At 44.2% G+C, this 25,701-nt stretch overlaps 1 protein-coding gene across 4 annotated transcripts in view; it reads left to right on the top strand.

The window, feature by feature from the left end:
* CCHR7.PART0H17orf49 (chromosome chr7.part0 C17orf49 homolog) overlaps positions 1–25,701 on the top strand; it is a 623,656-nt gene that overhangs the window by 238,180 nt on the left and 359,775 nt on the right. For all 4 annotated transcript variants that reach the window (XM_044077154.1, XM_044077152.1, XM_044077153.1 and 1 more), the window contains one exon: positions 17,703–17,896. In XM_044077154.1, the coding sequence (XP_043933089.1) occupies positions 17,703–17,896 (194 nt within the window). The remainder of the gene's footprint in view (positions 1–17,702; positions 17,897–25,701) is intronic.

Here is a 25,701-nt window from a genome sequence, read left to right on the forward strand (position 1 = left end):
TCTGCTGTCCCTTAAGTTTTGTTTGCCTTATTGGATGTTTCTCTACCACTTTTCAGGCTTAAGATTTCCAGCCCCCTGCTCCTGACAGTTTTAAAGTGCCTGACTGCAAATTCCTGTACAAGTGTTTATCTGACCCTTCGGTGGTCTCTGTGGCATTCAACAAGCCTTCTAAATTACTGCCCTCAACTAAACTTCCTTCTGATAAGAACAGCAGGACCATGGAAAGGCTAGGTAAAAAGGTGTATAGTTCAGCCACCCTAGCCTTTTGGGCTGTTAATTATCAGACTCATATGACCAGATATGCTTTGGCTGTTCTCTCTCAGGCTTGTCAGGTTATTTCTGACCTTTCTGATTTTGAGGGTAAGACTTCTGCCTTGTCTCTGTTAGGGGCTTCTTCTCAGATAGCTCACCATTCCATTAAATGCAGTTATGATGCAGTAGATGCTTTCTCTAGGGCTGCTTCTTGTGGCTCTGTTGAGAAGATATTCCTGGCTATGCCTTCAGTCTCTGCCTAATGATATTAAGGCTAAGTTGATGGATGCTCCTCAGGACAACAAATGTTTGGTGCTGCTGCCGCTGATTTGCTCAAGTCCCTGCAGGAGAAAGGCAGAGTTACAGGCTCTGAAACACATTTGTTTCACCAGTGCCCAAGTTCCAGAGAAACTATCCTATTAAAATAGCTTTTGTTAGAAGGCAGTCTTGTCTTCCTCCTAAAGGCAAGAAGAGTGGTAAGAGGGTTCCCCCACTAAGTCTACACAGGCCACTGTTGCTCAGAAGGCCTTTCTTTACTGATAAACCAGGTCCAGTCTAACTTCCCAATTCTTCCCAGCTACATTCCTCTTTGTCTCTCTCTTCCTGTTTGGTTTAGCATAACCCAAGATTCTTGGATTCTTTCCATCATTTGCCAAGGGTGTTTCATGGTTTGGAAAGCTTTCCCCCCTTCATGAGCATTCCTCAGCCACCTCAAGAACAGTAAGCTTTTTCCCAGAGGTGCTTCAGGATCTATTGACTCTGGGAGCTATTCAAGAGGCACCATCTGGTCTAAGGGAGAAGGGGTTTTATTCCAGGATGTTTTTGGTCCCCTGGAAAAGAGGGCACTTGGAGAATCATTTTTCTCACTTGAATACTTTTCAGAAGGTGCCTTCCTTTCAAATATTATCCCTTCAGACTTTGTTCCCTTTGCTGCTTCCTTAGGCTTTTATAGTTTCTCTAGACTTCAGAGATGCTTACCTCCATATCCCTATTCATCCCCTTTTCAGAAAGTTTAGATTTCTCTGTTGCTTCCTGGCATTTTCAGTTCTGTGCTTTGCCCTCTCTACTGCCACTAGGGTATTCACCAAATGCCTAGCTCCTGTGATTGTTTTTGCAGGATTCGGGGGATCCAAGTATTTCCTTAACTGGCTGACCTGTTTCAGGTACCCTCTCCAGAGATTCTCTTACAAAAATCTTCATTTTTGCCATTTTCCTTCTGCAAAGTCTGGGGTTCGCAGTAGTCAGTTTTTTCTGACTCCTCCTCAGGACCATGTTTTTCTGGGGTAAAGGATTCAGGTGATGCCTATGCTGGCATCTCTGCCTCCTCCCAAGGTCTTGACACTCTTTGAAAATAGGGGAAAAAAAGAAAAAAACTCTTCCTGCGGCCTCTATCACTGCCAGGGAGTTTGAGAGCTCTGTGATTAATGGCATCCACCATCATCAATGCTCCCTCTGGCCAAACTCAACATGACAAAGTTTGTGGTTTCAGAAGTCAGTTTGGCTTCAACATGTGCATCCTCTAGACTTTGTAGGTCCTCTTATTCTTCATCTCAGTAAGGAACTTCACTGGTGGATTCAGCAGTTGTATTGAAACCCAGAGCCTTCCCTTTTATCCTCGTGTTCCCTTTCAGGAGCTGTTCACAGATGCCTCGGATGTGTGATGGGGAGAAGCTTTTGGCTCCCTTAAGGTGCCTGGAGGGTTTGTCTCCTCTTCAACAGAGAAAAACACATCCGTGTCAGATGAGAGCTCTTCTGGTGCTTCAGGCTTTTCATCCTCTTTCTCCCCAGGATCTCTCAAGGTATTTACAGACAATACCACATTGTGGTATGTAAACATTGGGAGAACAAGATCTTCTATTTGCCTGTTATCACTCCTGGTGTGGGATCTAGCTGTATAGTGTCAAGTGACTCTTCAGGCAGTTTACATTCTCTCAGGTCACAACACTGTGTGGGGGGGGGGCACTCTGATCAGGTCCTTAACTCAATCTCATGAATGGATGCTTCACAGGGATTTGTTTCTGGACATTGTTCACCAGTGGGGTGGTACTCTATTTGCCTCCCCTCTGAGCAGACAGCTTCCTCTTTTTTGTGCCGGTGTCCCAGGTCCTCTGGTTTGGAAGGTAGTCGCCCTATCCTCTTTCTTGTAACAACTGAACCACAAGGCGTTAGTACCTGCTGCTGAACGCCAGATGCGTAAACTGTAGTAGTTCAAAGCTAACACGATGATCCTTGCACAAAAGAGTTGAACACTCAGTTATAAAAAGCCATTTATTGCACACAAACGATTAAGCGCTTTCACCTACATCCAAAGTAGGCTTCATCAGAATAAAAAACATTTCCTTTCCATGATTTAAATAGTTTAAAATTGGCGCCAAAATTTCCTAATTCTTAAAGAGATATACACTCTCTAAAAAATGTATAAGAATATATACAATCAATTGAACTTGCATCAGTCAAACTAAATTCATCAAGGTCTTATTAAAAACTTTATGTTGTAAAGTGTACAATACAAAGAATATAATTGTGAAAATTAAAAATATGAAATATGAAATACATCATAAGGGAATCTCATTGACAGTATTCGATAATACTTTTTGTAGAAATACTGTCGTTTAAACCAGGTGGGGTTGTGGCGTCAGTTAGAATCTGCCAGTATGTTTCCCTAAATGATAATATATTTTTTATATTGCGGTTGTGGTTCAGCTATCCTCTTTCTTGGAAGGGGATATTTATGCGCTCCATCCCCTCCCCCTCATTCCAAAGTCCTGTTCAGAATTCAACAGGATGCTCCCAAAATCTTGTTGGTGACTCCCTTTTGGCTGAGACAACATTGGATGTTCTTCGTGTTTCACTGTTGCATTCATCACACTTGGGTTATCTGCCTGCAGGTAGCCCTCAGTTGGCCCGAATACCAGAGTCTTGGGATTTCCACGTCGGATGGTGTCGCCTCTTCCATGATGTCAGGTCATCAGGGGTATAAAACATGCAGTTGACGCCATTACATCAGCTTTTCATGCTGTGTGGGAGACAGAAGCAGTTCACAAGTGCCGGCCGGCCACTACGTGAAATTTTCATTTTTCTTCTAAAGCTAAGTACCCCATTGGGGATCCTTCTTTCTTGCTCTAACCGATGTCAGAAAGTCAACAATTGTCTGTGGAAAGCAAATACCTCAGATATTTTTATTCTTACTGCGTCATCTGTTTAGGCCCAGACCATGATGTTCCTCACTGTAGGTTTTGTGCCTTGTTTAATGCCCGAACTGTTCGTCGCCAGGCTATTTTTGTCACTAAATTCTTTCGCTCTCATTCTCTGTATTCTGAAATGGCTTCGATAAGCCATCCAACTACCGATCATCTGAAAAATAGTAAGGATAAAGAGAGACAGCTTGGGTCCAAAACTGCCAACAACGTTTCCGTTAAGCTAGTCGCCAGGAACTCAGTGAGGCACTTTTGCAGCCCCTGATACCCACTTCTACAGATTCGCAGGCCTCTGCTGAGACCCATTCAGAGTCTGGTATGCCGTGAGATGCTTCGACTGTGGAACCTGCGAATGTCTCTACCTTGGATGGGTCCAGAGCCACTGTGCAGGCACTGGCTTCTGGGGGTGTATTCCAACCTTCTGATCACATTAAACAGACAGCTTGGTTTTTGACTAAAACTACCACATTTCTCAGGCCCAGAGTTCGCACTGTCTAGAAAACAGACTACTGAAGCGCATGCTAAAGACCCCTTGCCACAGAAACAAATGCTTAGAATGGCTGAAGACCTTATAACTTCAATTGGGGGAAGCCAGCCTTCCCCCTCTAAAAGGCAAAGAATTGATTTTCCTACTGATTCTACAGACCATGAGTCTGATGACTCTGTATTACCAGGGCATACCCTTATCTACCTATGAGGATTCAGATGCAGAGGATTCCATACCCTCTGCCTCCCCTCCAGAGGACTTTTCTTTTGGTGAAACCTTACGTACTTTTAAGAGAGCATTTCCACTGGGAATGCCAGGACTAGCCTCGGTCCAAAAAGAGACTTGGAGAATTTTTAGACTTGCCTCAGCACAGGCCTCTAGCTATACCCCCCTGTCCCATCCATTGTCGATGTCTTCATGGAATCCAGTCTTACTCCTGATACTTTACCACCAGCCCCTAGAAAGCCCGACAGGTACTACAGAGTACCTGACTCTCTCAAATTTCTCTCTATGAATCCCAATGCGGATCCAGAGACATTTCCCAGGGACCTAAAGGCATTAAGGCTACTACAGCCAAAAACCCTACCCCTTCGGACAGGGATTCTAGAGCTTTAGACAAATGGGGTAAGAAGGTGTATATACCTCTGCAACTCTTGCCGTCAGGGCTTCGATTTGCCAGTTTCACATGTTGAAGTACCAGCAGCATGTTATGGAACTAATTAAATATAAAATATTGTTGCTTCCAGATTGTACAGGAAATAGATTTAGAAGAGTTAATGCATTCTGCAAACCAAGTTAATTAACATAATTTGTAGTGTGGTTTTGATGCCTTAGAAGCATCTTGCAGGGCTGCTGTCACTGGGTCTGTACTGAGAAGGCTTGCTTGGCTGAAGGGAACAGATCTTGCCAGACCCATGTCAAAGGTAGAAACAGCACTCTCCAAAGTTAAGAATACAGCATCCATGGGACCAGATGACATCCCAGGCTGTGTACATGAACTACAAAATGAACTGGCACCCCACCTAAGTGTCATGTTTAATCATAGCCTCACCTCAGGCTTCGTGCCCACTGAGTGGCGCACAGCTACAGTTATCCCGCTTCACAAGGGAGGATCCACCTTGGATCCCGGGAACTATCAGTCTGACAAGCCTGATCTGCAAGGGCATGGAACGCATTATCGTGGAACTTATAAACAGACATTGGCAACCTCCAGACACTGGACCCCACCCAGTTTGGGTTTGTGAAGGGCCGATCTTGTCTCCTGAATCTGACTGACTTCTTTGAGTCGGTCTCCAGAGCTGTGGATGAGGGTAAGGAGGTCCACACGGCCTATCTGGACCTCGCCAAGGCCTTCAACACCATCCCCCACTCTGGAATCGTAGATAAACTTACTAAGCTGGGCATTGTCACTCGATGGGTTGCCAACTGGCCTACTGACAGGACCCAGACTGTAAAAGTAGCCGACTCCAAATCCAGCTCCAGACAAGTGGAGTACCTCAGGGTTCAGTCCTGGGACCACTCTTGTTTGGCATCTACTTCTCTGAAGTACAGGCCAACACTAAGGGACTCTGGCTAACAAAGTTTGCGATGACTGCAAACTGGGAGCCATGATTGAATCCCCAAATGATGTGGATATTCTACAAAAGGGCCTTACAGAAACAGATGCCTGGTGCCAGAGCCATGGGCTCAAGCTTAATGCCAGGAAATGTATAGTCATCCCCTTTGGAAAAAAAACATGTATCCATGAACTACCACATAGGTGGCAGGACACTAAACATCAAAAGTGTGGAGAGACTTGGGGACACAAGTGGACAGTGGTCTCACTTTCGATAACCACATCGCCGCAACAGTCAGGAAATCCTACGTCGCACACCTCCTCACTAAGGCCTTTTCATCCAGAAAAAAGGTCATTGTCCAACTGTACTCATCCCTCATTAGACCCATTATAGAGTATAATGCCCCATTTGGTATGTACCTCACAAGACATCTGCAACAGCTGGAAAGGCCACAGAAATACCTCACTAAAAGAATCACAGGCCTGAAGCAGATGCCATATGCTGACAATCTTAAAAAAAAAAAAAAAAAACTCCAGCTATACTCTGTGGCATATCGTCTACTCTGAGGCGATCTCTGCTTAATATACAAGCCCATGTCAAACCCTGAGCTGTTGGACATGCTCCACTTAAAGAAATCCCAATCCCTCAGAGCCACACGCTCCAAGGATCTAAACCTTATCACAATGAACAAAACATGCTGGAGGGATAGGTTCCTGACCCAGAGACTCCCCATACTCTGGAACAGACTGCCCATACATGTCAAGCAGAGCACCTCATTGGCCCTCTTCAAAAGGAACCTTGATGATTGGATGGGAGATGGGAAATTCACCCTGGGGATCATGTCAGTCGCCCTGCTAGACAGGGGCCCAGAGAAGTAAATATTGTGGGAAAAAATTTCCAGGGAATTGTTATGGCTAGGCTTGCATAGGCCTTAGGGCTGATAGCTTAGTACCAACCTATGAACCTATAAAGCAAAATTACTAGTTGCTCCATTAAACCAGGAAAGTTTGGCACGAAAGCAGATTTTCTTAAAAAGATGGAGGAAAAGGCTAAATCCTATGCAAACTGTTAATTTCTTACAGGTGCAGCCACCTAGATTCAGTAGGCATTGGCCTTCTAAAAATGGTCCTTTTCAGTCCCTCCCAGGCATTCAATCCAAACCCGGGGGCAACAGGCCACCAAGACTACAGTCTCAGGGTATGCAGAGATCTAAATAATGGAGTGCTCTCTCTTCTAAAACAGGGAGTGTTAAGCCTCATGGAAAAAGTTCATAATGACTTGTCTATCTTGCTTCCCAGCAAGGCCCAAGTACTTGTACCCCTAGGAGGAAAACTTGCCCTGCATGCAAAAAAACTGGATGTCCATTACCCAGGACCGATGGGTCCTAAACATTTGTATCCCAGGGATACAGGTTCCACTTCCACTCACTGCCAACCCCAAGTGGGTTGCCAGACCCTCCTCCAAACCAGTGGGCAGAGGCTCAAAAGCAAGTACTTTCTCTTCTCAGTATCAGGGCTATTCAACCTGTGCCAACAGAGCAAAGGGGACAGGGTTTCTATTCCAGACTCTTCCTGGTGCCCAGAAAAGAGGGCTCTTGGCACTTTATCCTAGATCTGTCAATTCTCAACACCTTCTTGGTGGTCCCAAAATTCAAAATGTTGACTGTGCAACAGCTTCTGCCTATGCTAACCAAGGACGCCTGGCTAGTCACCCTAGACCTAAAAGAAGATTATCTACACATCCCCATAAGGGAATCTTGCAGGAAATATCGACGTTTCAGGTCAGGCTCTATGCACCATCAGTTCTCTGCATTTCCCTTTGGTTTGTCTACTGTGCCCAGGGTATTCACAAAATGCCTGGCTCCAGCCATTGCATACTGCAGGCAGAGAAATAGTAAAATGTACCCATACTTGGAAGATTGCCTGATTCAGGCGGACAGTCCGGAATTGCTACTTCAGCACCTGGCTTTTGTAACGAGACTTCTAACTTCTATGGGGTACACCATCAACGAAAAGAAATCACAGCTGGTTCCCAGCCAAAAGATTGTATTCCTGGGAGCAAGCTTGAACACAACTTCCCAGATGACATTCCAACACCAGAAAAACAGGTTTATTTGACAAACTACTTAAAACTAATGGCCACCAAAACCCAGCTATCTGCAAGAAAAATACTGCAAGCCCTAGAGTTCATGGCCTCATTCATTCTACTAATTCCAGATGCAAGACTGCATATGAGGAAACTTCAGTGGTACTTAGTCTCTGGTGTCAACATTCTCGGGACCTGGAAACACTGATTCTTATCATTCCTGGTCTAAGGGCAGAGTTCCTTTGGTGGGCAGAGGCATGCAGCCACAACAAGGGACTTCCTTTCACTCAGCCCCTCACCGTCCAAACCCTGACAACAGATGCATAAGACTATGCGTGGGGGTCTCGCATGGCAGGCAAATGCATTCAAGGCAAATGGAGCCCAGAACAAATTCCCCTGCATATCAATCAAAAAGAAATGTTAGCTGTACAGAATGCTCTGACAGCCTTCAAATACCTTATCCTTCCCTTCCAGGGCAACTCTTGATAGACAAGACAACACCACAGTTATGTGGTACATAAACAAGTGGGGGGGAACTCATTCTTACCCACTCTGCAGGTTAGCCATGGGCTTGGGGAACACAGCCTTGAGCAACCAAGTGCACCTGCAAGCTCAATTCCTGCCAGGCAGCAAAATTCACTGGCAGACTGCTTAAGCAGACATCTACTGGACCCACATGAGTGGAAGCTGGAACGCAACTCATTCAGATTTCTAATCCACAGGTGGGGAACTCCAGAGGTGGACCACTTTTCTCAATTGATGGTTTTGGGGAGGGCAAATTTTGCACCAGAAATCCCCACAGCCAAGCGTGGAAAGTGGATGCCCTATCTTTTACATGGGAAAACCTCTCAATTTATGCCTTCCCCCTCTGCCCCTCTCAAAAGTACTACTCAAGATCAAGCAGGACAGGCCAAGGACAATCCTTATTGTCCCAGACTGGTCACGCCAGCACTGGTACCCACCCCTATGCAGTCTGACATAAGTGCCACCCTGGCACATACATCATACTGCTGTCCCAGCAGGAGGGAGAGATTTTGCATCCACAGCTGCAAACCCTGAACCTTGCAGCCTGGCTTATCCCCCGAATGCACCACCAGCAACCCTCAGCAAACCGGTGATGGATGTCATCCTTGCGGCCAGAAGGTTTAGTGCTAGGAAATCCTATTCAGAAAAGTGGAAAAGATATTGTTCTTGGAGCTACTCTCAAGGAAAGGACACAGCTGTGCCCACCTTACCTCAAATCCTGGATTACCTATCAGAGCTACTCCACAAAGGCCTATCCTATTCATGCCTCTGTCATCTCAGCTCATTACAATACTGAGCCACCTCTATTTTCTCACCCTCTCATCAAACAGTTCTCGAGAGGAGCTAACAATTTAAGGCCCCCGAGGAGAGCTACCACCCCTGCCTGGGACCTTAACTTTGTACTAGAGAAGCTCAAGCTTCCTCCTTTTGAGCCTGCTGCTGCAGCAGAGTTAAAATTCCTCTCTTGGAAAACAGCCTTACTTCTAGCCATCATTTCAGCAAGAAGAGTGTCTCTTGAGTTGCAGGCACTAATGGCTGTGGAACCCTTCATTTTCCATGCGGACAGGGTTTCCCTCAGGACTAACCCATCATTTATGCCTAAGGTGGTATCCAGTGTGGCTTTACACCAGTCCATCCTTTTATCAACCTTTTTTCCTAATCCTCAGAATAAAGGGGAAAGGATTCTGCACTCCTTGAACGTGCACAGACAGCTCAGGTTCTACCTTAACAGAACTAAACCTTTCAGAAAATCTGACCAGCTGCTAGTCAGCTTTGCTACAGGGGCAAAGCCATTTAAAAGCAAACCATTTCCAAATGGATAGCACACTGCATCAATTTCTGCTACAAACACCATGGGAAGCCTACCCCCACAGGGGATCAGAACTCATTCCACTAAGGCTACCTCAACCTCTACAGCATTTCTCAGGTGAGTCCCCACCAGAGACATCCTGGAAGCTGCAACCTGGAGTTCTGTACATACCTTTACCAGGCATTACCACTTGCTTATTTTTTCTAAATTCAGAGCTGGATTTGCCACAACAGTCTTACAAGGCCTGATGGCCAGCCCCAATATGTCTTGACTGCCTCCACCCTTCCTCAGCTTTGGGAATCGACCTAAGTGTGATGACTGCAACAGTGGAACATGTACATAGTACAGCTGTGTGCATTTACCATAAATGTAGATGTTGGAGTGTATTCACTGTTGCAGTCCAGGTTACCATCCCTCCAGCCCCCTGACTTTTCTATTCTTTCTACCTGTCCTCTTTTTGGCCATATCTGATGGCAGTGGTATTTACTTTTTATTGGTGGTGTTCCACAGTAATTGCTTCCAATGTTGGGGGGTCCTGACATCTGGGGCAAAAAAAAACTGATGTAATGGCATCGACTGCATGTTTTATACCCCTAACGTCATGGAAGAGGCGATAGCATCCGACGCGGAAATCCCAAGACTCTGGTATTTGGGCCAACTGAGGGATACCTGCAGGCAGATAACCCAAGTGTGATGACTGCAACACATCTACATTTCTGGTAAGTGTACACAACTGTACTTTCCTTATGCTTTTAGCCAAGGGCAATCATCACAAAATACCTCACTGGGTGGACTACTCACACAAGACATGGGGTCTGTCATTCATCCCCACCTTTCCACACTTCAACTGACACTGTGGATGATAGGATTTTGATTCCACATAGATGCTTTTTTTTCTGAGGGCATGCTTGGGGTCTTGCAGGAGGCCAACAAACCAACTACTAGGAAATCCTACTTATCCAAATGGAAGAGGTTTTCTGTTTGGTGTCTTTCTTGTGACCAGGATCTGCTTTCTATGGATGTTCCATTGGTTCTCTCCTATCTGTGTAATTGGTCAGTGCTGGGTTGGCCTATTCGTCTGTTAAGGCCCACTTATCAGCTATCTCTGCTTGGCTGCCTTTTTTCTCCTCTTGCTTCTAGTTTTGAAGCTAAACAATTTCTTAAAGGTTTCCTTCATATTAGGCCTCCCAGGAGACCTTTTCATCCTCCCTGGGATGTTCAATTTGTTTTGTAGGAAATTGACTCTGGCTCCTTTTTGAGCCTGCTGCTTCAGTTTCCTTGCAGTGTTGCTCTTGAAAGACACTACTTTTATTCTCCCTTACTTCTTCCAGATGGTTGTCCTGAGATTGCTCCTTTTTTGGTGTTTCATAAGGACAGGGTATCCTTGTGTACTAATCCTTTTATGCACAAGGTGGTTAATGAGTTAATCAGTCTATTCATTTGCCCACCTTTCCCCCTGCTCTGCAGTTTCCCAGTGAGAGGGTGCTGCACACATTGGATGTGCATAGACAACTCAGATTTTATTTGGATAAGACTAAGACTATTATGAAATTTGATCAGCTGTTTGTTTTCAACCTAGGTCTGTAGGATTAGCTGTATCCATGCAAAATATTTCTTCTTGGATCTCAAAAGCTATTTCCTTTGGTTATTCCATTCATGGTTAGAGCCTTTTTTTCCTGTTAAGGCTTATTCTACTCTGGCTGTGGCTTTTTCTGGTGCTTTTCAAGTGTTTGGATACTAACTGTATTCTTAAAGCAGCTACCTGGACTTCTATGCATACATTTACCAAGCACTACCAGTTGGATGGAATCTCCAGAGCTACAGCTAGGTTTGGTAGGGCCATCCTTCGAGGCTTCCTAGAGGGCTCTGCTGGTCCTTTCTCCTCCCAAACTTCTTCGTAAGCTTTGGCACTCTCCCTAGTGTAATGAATACTGCAACAGTGACATGGAAGGACATAGGTTCATAGGTAGGTACTGGGCTGTCTGCCCGAGGGCATTTATACACCTAGCCAGAGTGTCTGCTTTCGCCACCCCACTGATTAACTGAGCCTCTGTCCAGCAGAGCCAATGAAGTGATCCCAGGGGTGTATTTTCTGTTACCCACCCACTCGTCAATGTTTCTCTTGAAGTGTGTTAGTGAGGGTCTCTGCCTTATGTAGATACGAATATTGTTCCAAAGCATGGGGAGTCTCTGTGACAGGAATCTATCCTTCCAGCATGTTCTATTTATTGTGACGAGGTTTAGCTCACTAGAGCGCGTGGCTTGCAGTGACTTGGATTTCTTTAGGTGGAGCATGTCCATCAATTCTGAGTTGGACATGGCTTTGTAAATTAGGCAGAGATCACCTTTCAGTAAGCGATATGCCACTGAGTACAGCCGGAGTTTTTTCAGTCGGTCTGCATAGGACAAATGTTTGAGGCCAGTAATCCTCTCGATGAGGTACTTTTGTGGTCTTTCCAGCTGCTGGAAGTGTCTTGTGAGGTACATCCCAAATAGGGCATTGTACTCTGATGGGTCTGATGAGTGGACGAGTAGGGGCACTATAACCTCTATTTCTAGATGAGTACCCTTTAGTAATTAGATGGGCCACATAGAAGGATTTCATAACTACTTTGGCAATATGATTGTCAAAGTGATTACTATCTACCTGGGTCCCCAGATCTCTTATTACCTCTTCTGTATTAAGGGGGCTGCCACCTGTCTGGAAATTCGTGGGTGTTTTGTTTTTCCCACATGGGAGGGCTATGCATTTTTTGGCATTTAGCTTGAGGTCATGACTTTGACACAAGGTGTCCGTCTCGGTAAGGCTTTTTTGGAGGATGTCCGTGTCAGCCGGAGAGTCAATTATGGCTCCCAGTATGCAGTCATCGGCGAACTTGGTTAGCCATAGTCCTCCTGTTTTTGCCTGTACTTCTGGGAAGTATGTGCCGAACAGTATAGGGGTCCCAGGACAGAGCCTTGCGGGACACCACTTGTGACTGTTTTAGAGTCTGATCTGGAGCCTGCTATTCTTACCGCGTGAGTTCCGTCTATAAGCCAGTTGGCAACTCATCTTGGATGTAGGGGGTTTATTTAGGCTGGTGAGTTTTTCTATTATACCTGAGTGAGGAATGGTAGCTAACTCCTTGGCGAGGTCAAGGTAGGCTGTGTGAACCACCTTTCCGTCGTCTGTGGCCTTGACTGTCTCAAAGAAGTCAACCAAGTTTAGTAGGCATAATCTGCCCTTCATCTGACCCAGTTCGGCTTGAAGTGTTTGGTGGTTCCCAATGTCTTGTTAATGAGTTCCATGATGATGGGCTCCATAGCCTTGCAGACCAGGCTAGTCAGGCTTATGGGGCGATAGTTACCAGGGTCAGTTGTGGCCTCTCCTTTGTGGAGCGGAATAACCATTGCTGTGCACCATTCTATGGGCACGTAGCCTGTGGAGAGTGTGAGGTTGAACAGCGTGTTTGGGTGGGGGTTAGTTTGTTCTGTAGTTTATGCACGACACATCCTGGGACACCATCTGGCCCCATTGACACTGTGCTTTTGGCTTTTGAAAGGGCTGTTTTCACCTGTGCATCTGTGATTTCTAGGACACTACACTTTTCTGGTATTGTTGTGGGCCCTTTTGGAGGTGAGAGGGGGGGTGAAGCTTGCTTGCACTGAATCTATCTGCCAGGATGTTGGCAATATCAGTAGGTTCAGTATACTTTGTGCTATTTTGCACTAGCTCAGAGCATATCTGTGAGTTGCCACTTATAGCTAATGAAGGCTTTGTGGTTCTCAAGAATCCTTGGCTGTTTTTCTTGCGAAGTTAGCCTTGGATGATTTTATAAGGGGCCTTAGTTTCTTACGGATACTGATCAGGGATGTCTTGGGATTTGCTTCTTTTTCTGAACAAGCTTCCACCTTTTATTCTATAACCTGTTTATGGCAGGTGTCCACCAGACTGGTTTCCTTCTCTTAGGGGAGTGAGCCTTGGTTTTGCTAGGGATGGCACCTTGTAGGTGCTCAGAGTGCGTTTGTAAAGGATTCTGCATCTTGGGCAGTGTTATCCTTTAGTGTGGGGCTGTGAAACTTACCACCTCTGTCTTAAGTAAGGTGAAGTTTGCTTTAGAAAAGTTTTTCACTGTGGTTTCCTTGGTTGGGGGTGGTGGGGTGTGGACGTCCAGAGGGATTAGTTTATGGTCTGATCTAACCAGTGACCTCTGGTGTGGAACACCTGTCACCCATGTTGGTGATGACCAGGTCAAATATATTTTCACCTCTGGTAGATGAGTTTACCAGATGATCCAGGGCGTTTGAGTTGATAAATTCCACTGAGCCTGGGAGTTTGTACTAGAGTAGTTTTCCCAGTTAATGGTAGGGTAATTGAAATCGCCCAGTATCGGTGTTCGGTAGGACCTTCATGTTTTCCAGTGTCTCCAGAAAGGCAGAGTGGTGGTCCTGGGTCATGGAGGGTGATCTGTAGCAGGCCACAGTTTGCATTGCAGATTTGCTCTGTTAGTTGCACATGGATGATCTCAGAGGTGGTATGCTGCTCCACTAACCTGGAGGTGTAGGTATCCTTGATGAATATGGATACAAATCCCCTCCTTTTGTGTTTCGGTCCGTGTTCTGTGGCCGAAATGTGTGGTGCGACTTGTAGCCCGGTAGTGCTGGAGGTGCTCTCTGGAGCCTTGAACCAGGGTTGTCTGTGTACATGAGGCAGTTGTAACATTGCCTCAGGATACCCAGGTTCACCAACTGGACTGGAGAGTACACCTGAAGTTGCCCTTTGGTCATGCCTGAATAGTAGGGTGAGCTGCTTAGTCGCTTGGTTGGTGAGGAGTGGATAAAGAGCCTTGCCCTGCTGGGCAATCAAGTGTCTGGGTATGTTAGTGCTTGTTATTAGGTCTGAGCAAGTGCTGGACTGTAGGGTGCTTTTTGAGTGCTTAGGCTGAGACTAGTTTCAAGCGAAAAACTGAAGAGGAGACTTAGTGGAGCCAGGAATAATTTAACCGTAATGAACCGGTGCTGCCCGGCATTCAAAACTGTGCAAACTCTGTTTTTAAACTACTAACGTCTGGGCTGGAACCACTCCTCCAGGAACAGATGGCTGCTCAAAGTTCCCGTCTCTCACAGGTGAATAGAGAAACTTCCCTCTATCCAAGTAAGGTATGGGTAACTCAGAAACTTGTAACACAGCCCTGAATTCAGCACTAGCCTGAAAGCTGGACTGTACTAGCTTAGAAGGGTAGGAAAAAAGGAAATTTTTTTTTTTGAAAGATAAGGCAAAAACAATAAAGTACACAGCTTTAAATGACAAGCCTTCAGAAAAGGCTGTCCTACTTTAGTGTGTACCCTACAACAGTTAAATTATTTAAACAAAAAACGACTTTTTAAAAGTGCACAGTCATAAGTACAATATGTGAAAAAAAAAAACAAGCTTTTAAATCATAATAAACACTGGAAAATCAGTGTTTAGGCAGAAAACAGTTAAGTACAGCAAGAAAATACAGAAAACTGATACTTAAATCACTCCAAAGAGACTCTTATGCTAGAAGGCTTGGCTTTCTAGTAGGTTAGTTACAGGAACGATGGGAAACGAGCGCAGATGTGGTCTTTTAAACCAGAAAGTTGAAAGAGATGGACAGCTTCCCAAATGATCAATAAACTACAATTCCTGAGCCAAGAACCGCTCCTCTTGTGGTAGACAGGCTACCTAGTGCTTGCCACTCCTACTGATAAAGTACAGTTGTGTAAAGTCTTACCATAACGGTAGATGTCCTTCTCTTCATAGTTGAAGTATTCCCTCCATCCCTCTGGCCCCCTGGTCCATTTGTCTTCCTTATTACTGCTCTTTTCCTTGAACTGGCATTCTACTGGGGCTCTCAGTTCTGAGTATAGTATGTCCAGACTTAAACCTTTATGTCCTATGCTATGTAAAGCACATACGTGTGACATATGGCATACCTTAAAGCAACCTAAAGGCTTTGGTATACTGACCAGAATTCAGGCCTCCCTCGACAGGGATCCCCAATGTAATGGATACTGCAACAGTGAAGAGAAGGGCATCTACAATTATGGTAAGATTTTACTCAACTGTACTTGAAGCCAAGAGTGTCTTCCTCCCTAAACTAGAATATTATTTTCCCGTACTGTCTTCATTGCTTACAACAGCGGTACATTACAAGTCACTGAGAATGCAATTACTTGTGTGTGTTTGTGTGTGTGTTTGTGTGTGTGTGTTTGTGTGTGTGTGTTTGTGTGTGTGTGTTTGTGTGTGTGTGTTTGTGTGTGTGTGTTTGTGTGTGTGTGTTTGTGTGTTTGTGTGTGTGTGTTTGTGTGTGTGTGTTTGTGTGTGTGTGTTTGTGTGTGTGTGTTTGTGTGTGTGTGTTTGTGTGTGTGTGTTTCAGCTTTTCCCGGTTTGGGGTCGCCACAGCAGAAATCCGGTCCGCTAATGACTGGCAGTAGATTTTTACGTGCCGAGTTGCCAGCTCTGACGCACAACCTTCAGCGAAGGTACGCCCATTCATGCACGTCTCCACACAAGACGCTTTAGCTGAGAATCAAACAGGACAACATCTTTCTGTGAGGCAACAATGCTACCGCAGCACCATGTTTGCTGATGCCCATGTACAGCACTGCATCATTCTAAATTACCTAAATTGGCTACCCATTACTGGAAGGTCCACTTATCTTCTATGTACCCTACACTATAAAATTCTAAACTGCTACTTACCTGCTTTGAAAAAAAAAAACTCCCAGTCAGGGGACAAGTCCTACTCTCTCAGGAATTTTCAGGAAAATTTACTTTCAGCTATCCCTATTTAACAGTGCTTGTAAAAGAGCATTCTCACAAACTGACCCAGCTCTCTAGAACAAACTATCTGAAATATGGAATCAAAATACTCTTACCAGCTTTAAGAAAGTCCTTTTATGAGCACCTCTTCAGGAAGTTGCTTGTTAATGCTTTATGAATAATGGCTAAATGCTTTAAAAGGCTTCAAACTGTAAAAATGCTGTCTAAAAATATTTAGCCCCTCAGCTGTTTTCCTTTACCATTGAACTCCTCTTACTCCTATGTTCTTTGTCTCTAGGTCTGTCTCTGTTTTGTAATCTTTAGGTTTTTTGAGGGTTTAGTTTTTCAAGGAGTTGCAATTTTAGACTTTTAAGAATTAATTGCATATAATTAAACTGCACTACAAGCCAAGTAAACTGATACAAATTTATGTAAATATGATACTTTATGCAGTTCTTGTACTTTTCTAGAAGTTCTTTATAAAAACTCTAACTGTATATGGACTTTCTAAAGTTTTGCATCTGTGTAAACCTAACATTCTGTCATGTTTGTGTAACTTGTGTTTACTTGCATAGTTTACTAGCTGTAAGCTCAGGTCATGACGGAAAACGGTCTCTGGACCAGTACACCGACCTGGTTACCAAATGAATAAATATTACGGACTAACTCAATTAAGGCCTTTAATTCCTTGCATGTTAATGTATCATAAAGTTGTTAATGCTCAGTCAGACTGGAAAGCTGTTTTACTGTGTTAATGCAGATGCACTGCCTTAAATGGGAGAGCAGCTCTTCTGCCATATTGAAATATCTGCTGACATTAATCTGTAACTATTGCACTCCACACCAAAAGAAAAAAATGTTTCCACTTACCATTTGGTAGCATTTATATTTGTGTAAATGTGGCCTTATATGCAAGGGAGGAAATGTTCTTTTAGCATACTGGGTTGGCATTGAAACATTTGTGATATTGTCATGAAAGTTGTTTGTTGCGCATGATTATTTGACAAACTCAGTAACTGTTTATATGTTTTCACAGAGAATGCCACAAAATATTGACTCTGGTCAACACCTCCACCCCCATTAAGATTTTAAGTATTTTTAATTGAATATTTATTGTTTACTTAATGAATTAAATAGGTACATGCTTTTCTGTATGGTACGAATGGAACTCATTTTACAGTTAAGTTTACATTAAAGCACTTGATATTTAATACTTCAAAAAGATAGTAAATGCAGCTATCTGTTTCCATCTAGGTTTCTTTAAAGTGGATCAGCACTGTATTTCATCAAAGATTTGCATCAACAAGAGTTTAAAGATCAACAGCATGGGCTGTAAAAATCTGTTCCATGCTTACTGATTTAAGTAGGAAAAAATGAATGTTTTGAAATGAGGTATTTCTGGAATAGTGCAGAGGTCTGAGGTCTTGCAGGATGATTTTTCTTGATTAATTGCATTTTTTATATGAATAGGGTATGCATGACACAGGTTTCAACATGTGTGCATTTTTCTCCCTCACGTGCGTAGAGCTCAGATAAAGACAACAGTGAAGCGGAAAATTTATGAGGACAGTGGCATGCCGGTTCCCTCAGAGTCCCCAAAGAAAATGCTGAAGACTGATCTAATGCCAGCAGTGAATACAGGCCCTACATCACAGGTGGTGACAAGCACTTCTCTACAGGATGTTTCTGCAGCTGCTACTAAAAAGGAAAAGACATCGGGTAAGGATGTAAGGTGGAGCCTTTAACTGTTGAATAGGAGAATGCTAGGATTGCATTTGCTTGGAATGTTCATCATGTTAGGGGCTAAAAGAATTTGTCTTCTGTGTGTGACACAAGCCTACTGAAGAGTGCCATTTCTGCATTAGCAAGTGTTAATATGTAATGGGGGTTCAGGAAGTGATAACCTGCATGTAGTGGGAGCAGAAGTATAGAAAGTATACTGGTTACTAATTACAGGACCTGAACACTGATATCTGTTTGGTACCGGTCTCCTGAAGACATCAGACAGGTGGAAATTTATTTCCACATTACTTAAAGGAGTACTGCACCCACTGACTCAAAAAACATGTTTAAAACATCATGGCATGAAGTTTCCTACACTTTAACAGCACTCTAGGATTATTTACAGGATTTTAAATATTTTTATATGTAATTCCAGACTGTCCACCTGGAGGATGGCATATTGACGTGGTTTGGATAAATCAGGTTGCCATCCAGTATCCCAGAAATCGTTGTTTGGCTCAAATGTTACATCATGCAGGCCTCCGTTTGCCTAAAGTTCCTGTCATTTCATAGATGTTGCATGCATACAAAGTACTGCGTAAAATAGAACAGTGCAAGTAACATTCCCTGCTGTTGGATGACCACTTAAAACAGAAACAGGGCAAATGCCACAGAACACACTAGTTTAAATGGCACTAATTTGTGAGAGAATGAATTCCAGTCCATTTACTTCTCCCCTCCCCCATAACACTTGGCTTCCCTAGCTGTCAAAGTCCTGAGTGTAATTTGACCTGGTAATTCCATTGATTGGCAGATCTCAGCAGGGTGCTTGAATCATGTAATTTAATCTTTGCTCTAGCATTTCCTTTGTTAGAGGGGACATTTTTTGCTGCACTATAGCCATGGCCTTACTTGACTGCAATCACATCCAGTAAGGTCTTGCACCAAGGAGCTAAAGAATAAAACATTTTATACTATTAACCAGTTTAGATCTTTATTAATTTAAGTGTTAAGGTATCGCTTCATGCTCCCACCTTGTTAAAAATTGAGATTTACATGTGCAAAGTGTGTTGGTATGCAGTGTTTGCCTTCATATGTTTTTACTCCACTGGTTGGTTTGCAAAAACCTTTGTGTCCCTGGATTTGTCTTTGTACATACAAACCACATTGCTATATTTTCCCCTTCCTTTTTCTTGTGTCCAGAAGTCACTTATAACAAAGTACATTTTTTTTTTTTTTTTTTTTTTTTTTTTTAAATAAAGGACATCAAGGTTAACTTACCTTGAATCAGATAATGGATGCCACTGCAAAGAATCACTGTTGAAATTTGTGCATGGACAAAATCCCTTACTAAATCTACTTGCCAGCCTCCAGTTCAATTGGTGCTATGGCTTTAATATACTGATGTTTGCACATGCCTTCCAAATATCTCCACCATTACATATCAGTTTTGCAGTGCAGTAACCACCTGACATGCCCATACACCTTTAGCCATCAATATGCAGCTACTCCTGTTCATGCGAGTATGTGAATTCATTTTCAGACTAAAGGTGTGGAAGCTACACTGAATAATTCTAGGTGCTTGTTCAGGTTTCACATGGTGCTTGCTTAGAGATACTCTCATGTTAAGCTACTCTGAATATGTTGCACTGCCACCTCTGATACCAGGGTAATGTTTTAATCTTTCTATTCCCGCACTGCACATTAGCAGTATCTGGTGCAAATACAACAGAGCAGTATCCAAGCGATACACCACCTAAGCATCATTTGCTGTGCAGAATGTACAAGTATGCATACCAAATTTCTGTTTCTCCAAACATCGGTGTTACTACAATACTACTGAATAAAATGAACAGCACTCAGGCTGGGGGAAGGACAAGGGAGTCATGACATCACAGAATGGGTGGGTCTTATTATTTTAGTTAGAATCAGATTATGGCTGTGGTGATGTCACTTTAGGGGAGGGAACTGATTAAAAAAAAAAAAAAGTACCTGCAATGCCTGGCCTCGATGTCAGTAACTGGGCGACTCCAGCACGCTTTATTCAAACGTGAGAGAATCATTTTGTAAGTGAAACCATCACAGTATGAGAAGGTAGGCTTCTGTTACAGAAGTAAGGGGAATTATAAAAATTGTAAATGCTTTATTGTTGCTTTACAGAGGACAATGTAAATAGGGAAGAAAAGGGCCGTGAAGTTGAGGAATACATTAGAGAAAACCTGTTGTACTCCTTTAAGGAAGTCATGAACAGTTCTGCAGCAAGATTGCTGCTTCCACAACAGTAGCCATGTTGTCATTTATAAATTCACATGATTGTGTACTTCTGTACTGTTAACTGTGTGTTAATATCTGTTTTAGGGTAGTAGAACATCTTTGCATATTTTTGTTCTCTAGTCGGCCCATCTCAAATGCCATGCTTCAGTAAACACTAACCATTTGTTAGTTGCAGTTTTTCGAATGTTGAAACTGTAGAAGTGTCTTCCTGCAATTCACTTGCCTGGTACCCATTTAAAACATGCAGGAGTTATACTGGGCTAGATTGTTAAAGACCTGCTTTTGCAGACTATTTCACAGGTAAACCACTAGTTTGTGCATCAATCCTTACTGATGATGGGTGTTGTGAACCCTTTGGATGCAGACAGTGGAATCTTATCCTTGGCTGTTGGAACTGCAGTTGCTTCACAGGCCTTGCAGAAGACCACATCGGTGTCCAGGCTGGATTCTGCTGTACAGATAAGTGTTAACACCATCCTAGAGCACAGATTTTTTTTCTCTCATCCAGAGTCAGGAACAAATGAAAGATATCCCTACATTTTTTATTGAATAGCCATAGGGATCTCTCAATTTTATCCGACCTAGACTGTGCAATATTGTTTTTTTCCTTTGAAAAGGTAGGTACTACATTAGAAACATTGTCTTTACCTCCTCCTGTGCTGTCTTTATAGTTTGATTACAAGACATTCATCAAGGAGTGTGTAGCAGCCTGGTGGAGTTATAACTCTCCCCCCCCCCCCCCGCCTGCCAAAACTGTCTTATGGGTGCTCTTCCTCCACCCAAAAGGAGGAGGGAATCCCCTGACCCATCAGAATTGGATCTCAAGAAGAGAACTTGGTGAGTACATCTCAGATGTCCTCCTTAATGGTACTTGACACCAACCACCACAAAACTACATTGTGAAGTATTGCGTATCATGATGTTCAGTAGACCTGCCATTTACAGCAGTGTTATGTGGTTTGTTTCCTCTTGACTTCTTTTAAGGGCTGGATGAATTTCCTAGTTTGGATGTAAGGGGCTAATATCTGAGGTTTTCCTCTGATCACTGGGACTGAAGGCAATATTTAGTGTTCACAACTGACAGACGTGAATGACGTATTCCATATTGAAGTTTAGTAGCCCTGCCTTTTACAGGGGTGTTCTGTGGTGTTTTTGATGTCCTTCAAGGATGCAACTGCAGTCCTGACATATGGGTTGTCCTGCCTCAGGCAGCCCTTCGGTCGGCCGGATTCCAAAGTCTGGGTCCGGCGTCTGCTGATGTCGCCCTTTCCCCGACATCAGTGCGCCTGGGGTATAAAAACGTCAGCAGACGCCATCTTCTCCAGTCTTTCTTGCCGCGTGGCGAAAAAGCAGAAGCAGTTCGCAAGTGCCGGTCGACCAGCTCCTGTGTTTTCAGCTACTGAAGTCTTCAAAAAAGCTAAGTACCCCTTTGGGGACCTTTTCTTGCCTCAGCCGATGTCAGATAAAAGTGAAAAAGTTAATTGTTTAACTTGTGGGAAACAAATACCTCATAAGAATTTCCACTCTTACTGCCTACCTTGCCTAGGCCCAGAACACAGCGTCTCGGCCTGTGCAGCTTGTGCCTCTTTCAATGAACGCACTCTTAGGCGTCGGTCTGAGTTTGCACAGGATTATTTTGGGGAAGATTTCTGTTATATCATGCCGTTGGAGCTTCCGACAGCACATTTACCTAAAAAACGGAAGGATAAGGACCGACACCCGCGGTCTCGGCCGACACCACCCTTGGGCCTACCGCGAGTGTCTTGGTCTCTTCTGAGCTGGTTTCGCAACCACTACAGACCGACGACACCGCTCCACCGGTTACTTCGGTACCGGTTTCTGTGCACCCCTCTGAGACCGTAGCCCAGGATATTTCTGACACCATTTCAGGGGATAAGACTACCCCAGCACGTGGGGCTGCCAGGCCTCCAGTGTCTGTCCATTAAGGCCTACACACGTGCTAAGGCTGCCAAACAGGCTAAGTCTCTCCCTCCAAGATCTGTTTCTCTGGGATCCACTTCTGGTTCTCAAATTTTAAGTTTAGCTGAGGACCTTATTTCTTTGATTAGGGGTTCACAGCTTCATCCAGATAGAGGCTCTCAGCCGCCTGCTGACAAGAGGCCTAGGGTTGAGCAGGTAGACTCCCAGTCCTCCGATGAGGCCTCAGGTGATTCTGCACATTCAGACTACCAGGAGGAGGCCTTCCCGGCCTACGAGGATTCTGATGCGGAGGAATCTATTCCCTCTGCTTCTCCTCCTGAGGAGTTTTCCTTTGGGGAAACGCTTCATTCCATGAGGGAACACTTCAAATGGCAAGGCCAAGAATACTCAGATTCTAGGAAAAGGTTAAGGGAATTTTTAAAGCTACCTCAGCATAGACCCTTAGCTATTCCTCCAGTTTTAAATGCATTAGATGATGTGTACTTAGAATCTAGTGTTACCCCTGACTCACCCCCCCCTTGCTCCTGTCAAGCCAGACGGGTACTGCAGGGTCCCAGACACGCATCAATTTCTGTACAAGGGCCATACTGCTGACCCTGAAACTATTTCTCAGGGGCCTAAAGGGGTTTCCTCCACTACAGCTAAGAACCCACTCCCTTCGGAAAGAGATTTTAGGGCTTTAGAAAGGTGGGGCAAGAAAGTATATACATCTTCCACCCTTTCTATGCGAGCATTAAATTGTCAATTCCATATGATTCAGTATCAGGAATACATGTTGGATGACTTGGAAAAGAAACTGGCTTCCCTTGAACCATTAGATAGAAAAGGGGTTACAGGAATTGGTTCATAATACTAAGCAGGTTAGCAGCCATTTCCTTCAGTGTGGATATGATGCATTGGAAGCTTCATGTAGAGCAGCAATGATAGGTGCGGTCATATGCAGACATGCTTGGTTAAAGGAACAAACATTGCCAGACCATGTGAAAATTAAGCTTTTGGACGCACCACTAGAGAAACATAAGCTATTTGGTGCTACTGCACAAGAGGTTTTAAAGAAGATAGAGGAAAAGGCAAAATCAGTGCAAACAGTCAAAGATTTCCTCCAGGTACAGCCTCCAAGATTCAGCAGGAATTGGCCTTCTAAACATTGGTCCTTTCCTGACAGACAAATTTCAAAGAGGCAAAAACAGATGTGGCAGATGTAGAGGGCAAACTCGAGGCTCCTACAGAGGACGTCAATGGCAGCCTCCGAACCAGAGAGGTGGGGCAGGACCTTCCACTGCTCCGCCAGGACAATCTCAATGACTTGACTTTGACTCCGCCATCCAGGGCTCAATTAGAAGCACCTTTGGGCGGAAAGTTATCTTTATTCTCAAAAAATTGGCACAATATTACAAAGGACAAATGGATACTGGAGATAATAGACAAAGGATACAGATTCCATTTTCATACACTGCCAACAAGACATGGCAGGCCAAACCTGCCACCAAATCAAAGGGCAGAGGCACTCAAACAAATAACAAACCTACTTCAAATAAGAGCAATAGAAAAGGTTCCTTCTGCAGGACAAGGATTTTATTCAAGACTGTTCCTTGTTCCAAGAAAAGAAAACCAATGGAGACCCATTCTGGACTTGTCCGCACTGAATACTTACCTTATTGTGCCAAAATTCAAAATGCTGACTTTACAGCAACTCCTTCCCATGCTGGGCAAGGGGTCTTGGCTGGTAACTCTGGACCTCAAGGAGGCATACCTGCATGTCCCAATCAGACAAAGTTGCAGAAGATGCCTCAGATTTCTTGCAGGCTCAGAGCATTATCAATTCTCAGCATTGCCCTTTGGCTTATCTACAGCGCCCAGAGTGTTCACGAAATGCCTGGCATCAGTAATTGCACATTGCAGACTTCAGGGGATACAAATATACCCTTATCTGGATGACTGCCTTATACAAGCGGACAGCCAACATGCCTTGTTAAAAAACTTGGACTATGTCATTCACCTACTGCAGGCCTTGGGATACACAGTCAACATTCAGAAATCAAGTCTCGTACCATCCCAACAAATACCTTTCCTGGGTGCCACACTGGACACAAACACCCAGATGGCGTTTCTGACAAAAGAAAAACAAAAACAATTACCAAAATACTTCAGAAGATTGGCAACACACACCCAGATGACTGCAAGGAAAATCCTGCAGGCCCTGGGTTTCATGGCATCTTGCATTCTTCTGATTCCACATACAAGGCTGCATATGAGGAAACTACAATGGTACCTAAAAAGTCTATGGTCTCAGCACAGCCACAGCCTGGAAACATTGATCCCACTCGTTCCATGCCTTCAAAAGGAATTTCTGTGGTGGGCTCAAGCAAGCCAGAAAAACAAAGGTCTGCCTTTCAGCAAACCTCATACAAGTCAAACCATCACAACAGACGCCTCGGACCATGGATGGGGGGGCGCACATGGATGGCAGATGCATTCAAGGACAATGGACACAAAAAGAAAAGCACCTGCATATCAACCAAAAAGAAATGCTGGCGGTGATGCATGCAATCAAGGCCTTCGAAAAGTTCATGCATCAGGGACATCTACTTATAAAGACAGACAATACCACAGTTATGTGGTACATAAGCAAGGAGGTACCCATTCCTACCCTCTTTGCAGACTGGCAATGAATCTCTGGCATATTTCCCTACAATTGAAAATGGAGCTACAATCCCAGTTTGTACCAGGGAAGGACAATGATGTCCTTCAAGAATGCAGCTGCAGTCATAACATATGGGTTGTCCTGCCTCAGGCAGCCCTCTGTCGGCCGGATTCCAAAGTCTGGGTCCGGCGTCGGCTGGTGTCGCCTCCTCTCCGACGTCAGAGCGGATGGAGTATAAAGGCATCAGCCGACGCCATCTTCTTCAGTCTTTCTTGCCGCGCGGTGCCCGAAGCAGAAGCAGTTTGCAAGTGCCGGTCGGTCAGCTCCTGTGTTTTCAGTACCGAAGTCATCTAAAAGCTAAGTACCTCATTGGGGAACATTTTTTCTCGCCTCAGCCGATGTCAGAACAAATTGAGAAAGTTAATAATTGATGTTCTTCATCTCACATTGCTGCAGTCCTTACACTTGGGTAGTCCGCTGTCCTCGGTCGGCCCGAATATCAAAGTATAAGGCTGACGTCGGTCAAGGCGCATTTGACTGACATCAGGACGTCAGGGTACAAATGCGCATGACCAACGTCATATCCTCAGTCTTTTTTGCCGCATGGTCCGATGCAGAAGCAGTATTGCAAGTGCCGGTTGGCGTTCTGAAATTTTTCGATTTCGGAGTTTCAGACCGAGTCAAAGTTGGCTAAGTACCCGTTGGGAATATTTTAGTTTTTCTTGCCTCAGTGGTTTACCGGATGTCAGAAAAAGTGAATAATTGTATTTCTTGTGGGAAACAGATACCGCATAGAGACTATCATACTTTGTGTATTCCTTGTTTAGGGCCTGAGCACGACGTTGTTGGGTGTCGCTCTTGTGCTAGATTCAATAAGCGCACTATAAAGAGGAGATTAGATTGTGCCAGGTTAGTCTTCGGGAAGCGGTGCAATTATAAAATG

This window comes from Protopterus annectens, chromosome 7.part0 (assembly GCF_019279795.1).
Source record: "Protopterus annectens isolate FY-2018-M chromosome 7.part0, PAN1.0, whole genome shotgun sequence".
Lineage (NCBI taxonomy): Eukaryota > Metazoa > Chordata > Ceratodontiformes > Protopteridae > Protopterus > Protopterus annectens.